At 39.5% G+C, this 7,774-nt stretch overlaps 1 protein-coding gene across 5 annotated transcripts in view; it reads left to right on the forward strand.

The window, feature by feature from the left end:
- The window catches only part of mef2cb (myocyte enhancer factor 2cb), a 63,463-nt gene extending 56,060 nt beyond the window's left edge, over nt 1–7,403 (forward strand). For 3 of the 5 annotated variants that reach the window (XM_079474795.1, XM_079474794.1, XM_079474796.1), the window contains 4 exons: nt 2,557–2,729; nt 3,579–3,708; nt 4,253–4,388; nt 4,624–7,395. In XM_079474795.1, the coding sequence (XP_079330921.1) occupies nt 2,557–2,729; nt 3,579–3,708; nt 4,253–4,388; nt 4,624–4,987 (803 nt within the window). In that variant the 3' untranslated portion in view covers nt 4,988–7,395. Of the gene's footprint in view, nt 1–2,556; nt 2,730–3,578; nt 3,709–4,252; nt 4,389–4,623 lie in introns of all 5 variants that reach the window. The other 2 variants (XM_079474793.1, XM_079474792.1) reach the window with 1 other exon arrangement.
- The last annotated feature ends 371 nt before the right edge of the window (nt 7,404–7,774 follow it).

Consider the following 7,774-nt stretch of genomic DNA (forward strand, 5'->3'; position numbering starts at 1 on the left):
GCGATGTCGCAACACATAATAAAAGGTATCTTTTCTGTGTTATTTTGAGTTTTGTCCTAGCCAGCCGTGACAGTGATTAGGCAACACGCGACAGTGGATTCTATATTAAAAACTTTTTTTAATGTTGAGGCGTCGCGCCGCGACTTCTTACGACATGGTGTAATGCTGCTTAATGGCCACCTGAATCCCAGCTGTGCTGCTTCTGATCCATAAATCAAGCAGCCGTGCTGACTACTGTCTAGCACAAGTCCTTATGTGAACTCAACTTCGCCGTCTGTCTGCCTTCTTAGGGTCACTTTAACTCCTGGGTGGTATTGCTAATCACTAACAACAGAGCTCTAGTTGTTAAATACGCCGCGGCTTGTATGATGTGAATGGTCCATGTGTTTCATGATTGGCCCAGGATGTACTGTACTCTATATGCTCCTTTAATTAATCTTGCACACATCATGGATTCAGAGGTTTCTATGGTTACCAGAGCAGAACAGAGGACCATCTCTTTGAATGGTTCTATCTCTTAGTGATTTGTGCAGCATTTCGCAATAATAGTTATAGGAACTGCTTGGCATTTCTCATCGTTCGCTTTCTGTCTATCATGCTTTTGCTGTAGACGTGTGCATCGTAGTAATCTGTCAGAAAAATAGCACATTTCAGATGCACGGATATTCACAAAACCCAAAATATTGGCCCAGTTCATTTGTTGACTTTGATAAATCATTTTGTCTATTCTGCGAAATGTTATTTTTATTTCTCATCTCCACTTTTTCACAAAACCATAACAATGAACTGTGGGTGCGTAGCGATTAAGTGTTTAGAGAAGCGCTCCAGCCAGCTGTTCAAGAGCCCTGCACTTCACTGTTTGAGAAGACAGGAAACGCATTGGTGCACATACATCCACCCGCGCATACTTATACAAACAGTCTCTCACAATCGCATTTACTCTTCCTGATTTCCAACTCATGTCCTACTTATTTTCCTTGAATCGTGCAAATTGGGCTTTCAAGACATCTCATTTCAAAACAACAAAAACCATCGCCTTCAAATTAAAGAAAGATCACCAGGGCGAAATTGCCGAGGACGACATCTGCATCTAGTTTTCCTCTTGAGTATATGATTGGGAAATTCATTTATGCCAACCGTATAATTCCTAACCCTCTTTTAAGTGGCAAAAGGCATGCAGCACTCACCATTTTCCCCCTCGAAAGTTAAAAAAGGGATTTGGATTGAAACAAAGACATTCTGCTTCCCCTCCTCTGGCTCTGTGGAGGGAATGAAGTCGGCCTAGCAATTGTGGATGAGGAATAAAGATTGCATGTTTGATCCACTTCTGGTAGTCATAAGAGAAAGCCACATGCGCACACATGCAGTTATCATTGATTGCTTTGCTGTCAATAGTTAAGGGCCATGCAGTTTTATGTTAGTTATAGACGCTGCTTGCCTCGGGAAACGAGACGTGATAGTAGCAACATTCCTGTTGTGCATCAGATGGCCCTGGAAGTGATCTTTTACATTTTGAGTATCGGGTTTTAAAATTGATTTGAATATCATACAAGTAAATTCAATGTAATATATTTATTTATTTATTTGGATGGATTGATATAAAGACTTGGAATAAAAAAATATTGCTTCAAATGTTAAATGTTAAATACACAAACATCAAATTAAAAAGGTATTTTTTCTAACTTGAGAGTGTCATTTGACATCAGGTCTACAAACACTCTTAAAGCATAAAGATTTACAGATGACACCTGTCCCTTTTTATCAAACACCTGCCTCCTTACCACAAGCCCACAGGAACAGCAAATGAGCCTCATCTCGTCATCTCTCTTTGTCTTTAGGCCCCCTCCCTTCCCACACTCGACATTTATCTCTCAACTTCTCCAAAGAATCACGATACGGAAACGTCCTCATTACGTCTGCTTTTGCCGGAGACAAAAAGTAGACTTCATACCTTCTACAAGCACTAATGGTTATTACAAATGATTAAAAATACACATACAAATGATTAAGCTTATTCAAAATGATCAGTTGAACTGGTGGCTTGGACCTTTTACAGAGACAGAAAAATACATATTTTGAATCATAATAGCATGTACTGATTCATGAGGCGGAATCGAGCTGTGTGTGACGGGGTGATTCGGGACAGCTGAATTAATCTGGTTTGGTTTGATGGGGGTTGAATGAGAGGGTGTGTTTGTATAAATTAATGAGTGGTGGTTGAGGTAAAAGTAGGGTGAAATGGTGTGGAAACATGGAATTGAAAGAGCACATTCTTGGTGAAAGATAGTTGCAATACTCCAGAACGGATAAAACTGTGTTTAATGGCTGCATGCGGTGAAGGTTCACTGGAACCGTGTGGAGAGCTGTAGACAGGGCTGAATAGAAGCTTCACAGTAGATGACGCTGGAAATGGTGCATTTTGGTGGAGGCGAGAGGGTGAAATGAAGCTTGCTTAAATTGTGTGGCATGGTGAAAGCTTGATGTACTGAATTTGGCACCTACGCCTATGATTTTTTTCTTCCCGTTTTGACTTTCTTTCTCATTCTCTCTCATTAGGAAATGGTTATGGAAACCATCGTAACTCTCCTGGACTTCTGGTGTCCTCTGGAGGCATGAACAAGAGCATGCAGGCCAAATCTCCTCCGCCTGTAAACCTCGGGATGAACAGTCGTAAGCCTGACCTGCGAGTGCTTATCCCGCCAGGAGCCAAGAACAACATGCCTTCTATTGTAAGTCCATAATAGTATAGTATTGTCATAGACGTGGTGTCTGAGCCTCAGTTCCTCGGTGATTCTCCTCCAAATTATTCCTAAATACAATTGTTAAACCGGGGTTAAAACGTATTCAGAAATACCTCCTCAGACTCATGTTTAGTAGCCTATAGTGTCACCACTCACCACTGCTGTCAGCCAATGACGCTAATTCTGAATTTATTGCCCTCCTATACTGCCGTCAGTCTGAAGATGTTGACCTTCTGTTGGTAAGTGAAGCTGTCACCTAAACTGGTGACAATAGAATGCCGTATTGACCTGGAGGTCATTTGCCATGTTACTTGTGATCATTCCGAGAGTGCAAAATAATAATAATCTCAGCAGTTAGCTTTTGTTCTCAAGCCAACCGCACAATGCACAAATTGTCCTGATAAACTGTACCACAATAGTCTTACTAGTGAGAGGAAAACTCTGCACAGCTAAGTTCCACAGCGACATCTAGTGGTCCGTGAAGACGATTGTGTTTTAACCCCTCTGTTTCTACCTTTGCTTTTCTAAACCTATAAAAAGTCACATCATTCAGTCAAAATGCCAACAAGAAGATAGAGAAAAAAATTCCAAGCCCTCCGTTGCTGGCTCTGTTGCCTTGGAGACTTTGAGTTGCTATAGCGACCAAGTGCCCTATGAGAGATTTAAAATCAGAGGTGGAGAGGGTTCAGTGGTGCTTCATGTCGAGTGATTATTTTTCGCTTTCATGATTTGAGGGGTGTGGGGTGTCTTTGCACGGTTTCATAAAAGTATACAGATATATTCTGTTGTTTGCTTTTTCATCATGCACATTCATCTCCTCTGTTGTTTGCCTTATAGAATCAGAGAATAAACAACTCTCAGTCTGCGCAGTCATTGGCTACCCCTGTGGTTTCTGTAGCGACACCCACTTTACCTGGCCAGGGAATGGGTGGCTACCCATCAGCCATTTCCACCTCGTACGGTACTGGTATGTAAAACTTTAAATGTCCTAAAATAAACAACATCATTAAAGGAATGGTTTACCCAAAAATGGTCCCCAGATGGGGACATCTATGTGTATTTAAAGTTAATAGGCTATAATGTCTGTTGTCATGTGATAAGGATTTTAACGTTTTGTTTGGTGAGCATGAATAATTTGGTCATTACTCCTGTCACTGCATATTGAAAATCTTGCATTAATACCGTGTAGTTTAATACCATAAACTATTTAGTTTATTCATTGTTTACTATATTATCATTTTATTATAATGTAGCTGCTTTTATTATGATATAAGTTATATTATATTTTATATATTTATGATTTATATAATCATAAATCTGCTTTGCAACAATAATCTTTTTTGAAAAGCACCATGTAAATAAAATCGAGTAGAATTTTTTGCCAAATCTTTGTAGAATTCCATTAACCTGCATAGTCTGTTTGTAATGCCAATGTCTCTCCAGCAGGTGGGGACAATGCACAAAATCTCACCAAATCGCAAACATTAACCCTGTCATGTGTTTACTTGTAGAATATTCATTGAGCAGTGCAGATCTTTCCTCTCTATCCGGCTTTAACAGTGCCAACACTCTGCATTTGGGCTCAATGAGTGGATGGCAACAACATCAGATCCAGAACATGCAGCACTCGGCTCTCAATCAGTTAGGGTGAGTCAAAACACACAACACTTTAGTACACAAATTCTCTTCCTTATACTTAAATGTGAAAGTCTCTATTTGGTCACTGTTTCAAAAATAAATATTTTAATATGTAATCTGTTTTAATGTGATACTAGTACGCACCAAAATTTGCAATGTTTTGTTACAAACGTTAAAACTGATCTTTAGTGCACAAGCACTCTTTATGATCCGTAACCCCCTTCATTTCCTTTCCTTTCTACAGAAATTGCTCTAGCACTCACTTATGTCAGGGTTCCAATCTGTCCCTGCCTTCTACTCAAAGCCTGCACATCAAGTCCGAACCTGTTTCTCCTCCTAGAGACCGCTCAAGCAGCACCACGCCCGCCGGCTACGGCCCTCTACCATCCCACCCGCAGCACCAGGGGCTGCCCCCGCAGGGGCGACAGGACTCGGGCCGCTCTCCAGCCGACAGCCTCAGTAGCTGTGGCAGCTCACACGATGGCAGCGATCGCGACGAGCACCGTCCGGACTTCCATTCGCCCCTGGGTTTGGGCCGGTCTGGCTTGGATGAGCAAGACAGCCCATCCATTAAGCGAGTCCGCCTGTCAGAGGGGTGGACCACATGATCGGCGACGTCCCCAAGACAGCCCCATCATCGATCTTGACCTCCCCCGCGCAAAACACAGTGATTTCACGGCTCCACCTCCCTCACGTCCTCGCTTTCTCTCTGCTGTCAATGACGAGTCACAATCATTGCTATCCCGTATTCTCTGTTTTGTTGTAGAGGGAGAGAAAGTCCTCTCTGAATTACCTGTATCTTTTAATCCGAGTTTGTTTGATATACATATTGTTGTGATTGACGGGTCTTAGGGAGGGAAAAGGGAAGGTGGAACAGTACAACATGGTCGGGGAGGGTTTAGTGGGCAGGGTTACTATGCATAACTTGTGCAGTGTATGAAAAGAATTGCCATATATGCATATATATTTACACACGTGTGTACTGTAGGTGTACATGTATGCAGAGTAACAAACCAACAAAAGTGTCAGGTACTCTTTTTAGTTTTTGTTTTGTATTTAAATTAGCCTCAGTGACATTCGGCCACAAGAGGAGTGCATCACGGAGGTATCAGGTTAGCACTTGAGTTATACTAGTACAATATGTACATTTTCGTGCCACTCTCTAAAAGAGGGCCCCTTTACTAAATGTACAGTATGTTATGGGTAACAATGTCAAGTTGCAGGTTCAACGTATTGTACATAGAGAAAAGCCAGGGATAAGGGGGAAGGGTCAAGGTTGATAAATATGGCTCTTTTCACACATACAAAAACTGTTATGCAAGAATTTTGCAGGATTGTACAGATTTATGTGCAGGTTCCTGGGTTTTTCTTAGGGGGGACAGATATTTGAGGACCTCCAATGAAACTAAGAAACTAAAAACTCTCCGGCTGAAGGAAGGAACGAATCAATAGCAGGACAATGGCGCTTAGTAGATGAAGGACTTTAAAGTAAGAGCCATGTTACCTAATTCTGATGAAATTTCAAATCTGGGACTTGCATTTATTGTTCAGTATTAAAAGAAAAAAACTTGTATGTTACACTTGCTTATATTTTCATATCAAAAGGAATACAATGCAAAGCATTGTTGTGGCTTTTTGTAGTTTATAAGAGCCAGAATGTGTTTTGATAGCTTTGCGTATAGAAGAAATGACAGCAGAAGGAACTAGGAACCTTGGGCTTTTAATCCCTAAGCCATGAAATCTGAGACAGTGAACTTTTGCTTTGCTCAGTGTTTTTCTCTCTCTCTTTCTCTTTGTAGAAGTTTTGTTTTTAAACGTGTATTTCTAAGTATATTGAATAATAATATTAAGAATCTTTTAAAAGAATCTGTGAAATTAACATGCTTGTGTATAGCTTTCTAATATATGAATATATATGATAAAATTTATGGTCATCAATTTTCCCCATTGTGGGTTTATGTGCAGTTGCACATGTTAACTGTAATATTATTCTCATTTTTATTCGTTTTTTTTCTACCGGACTGAGTCTTTCAGAGGCATACTTGTTTAGAAGGTCATTTTTCCATTCGCCCCCATGAATTTGTCCCGTTGCCCTAACCTTTTGGAACCCTTAATAAGCACAACATATCTGTCCTCTTCTTTAGTTACGAAGATATACAAAGAACAGTGTCCTGTTATCCAACATTGCACTGAAAGTTTGAACATATGACAGCACGGTCACCTCATGACTGCTTGTATAAAGTTTTATCATCATTAAGTAAATTGTGGCTTGCTTTGTTTTTTATACATTTATAAAGATATAGATATACTGTATATACAGTATATATCACATACCATTGTGCATTCTGTAATATTGAATCTGTAGTCCCTTTTTCTACCAAAGACAAAAAGTGTTTTGCCGATCCTTTATGCTTTTTTGGGTTCAACACCATTGTTTTTCCTCACATATTGTTCATGCTGGTGGCTGGTACCTCTGACTCACCCTCCCAGTGCCTCAGATTCCCTTTTAATGAAGGATTCTCGTTGAGAATTTGAGATTGTTCTCCCCCAACAAGTGTACAGTAATGTGTGAATTGCCATCATTTGTTATATAGATTTCAATTGTCCGTTTATGACTCTCCGGTTCATTTTTGCATCACAGAATAATTTTTGGTTAGTTTTTGTGTTTTTCTTTTTTGAGTGTTGTTTCCATTAAGTATATAAATAACAAAATAAAAAAATGAAAAAAGAAAAAATGCTGAAAAATTCTGTAGTAACAGATGTAGCTTGTATTAACCTAGGCAGGGTTGAAAGAAAGTGTGTCTTTTTTAATCTAGAGAAAGAGGCTTTCAGCGGCACAAGCTGGACTTTGTCGCCACTTGAAGACAGATGTCATTAAATTAAAACACATCTCTGTATCTCAAGGAACTTGATTTAGCTGTAAAACATTAATGTATGGATAAAAAAATTGTTTCTCCTGCTGGGGCTAAAAAGGCATTTGTATTTTGCAGAGAAATCAGTAAAGTTACTGGCTTTCTTAGTTACACGGAAGTCCTGGTGTGATTTTTATTGTGTGTTACGGATACCCTGAATACATCATACAGTCAGTATCTATACTTGAATGACCTCCTGGATGACCTCTTAACCAAACCTCTCCAACTCAGCAAAACATATTCTTTTGGGCTCTCTCTTATATAAGATTAATATCACATATTTTACATCAATGATATATGTATGATAGACTATATTGGAATATAGCCAGGTAGCTTTAACAACATCATAATAAACTTGCCAAAGTTTACATAGGTTGAGTGGTGGAGTTTCGTGTAATAACATCACATTAAAAGCCCACGGAATAATTATTTTACAATTCTTCAAATTACATTAAAATGTAAGTAAATTTAAATACGAGAAGT

The sequence above is a fragment of the Barbatula barbatula genome (genome assembly GCF_947034865.1).
Source record: "Barbatula barbatula genome assembly, chromosome: 2".
Taxonomy (NCBI): Eukaryota; Metazoa; Chordata; class Actinopteri; order Cypriniformes; family Nemacheilidae; genus Barbatula; species Barbatula barbatula.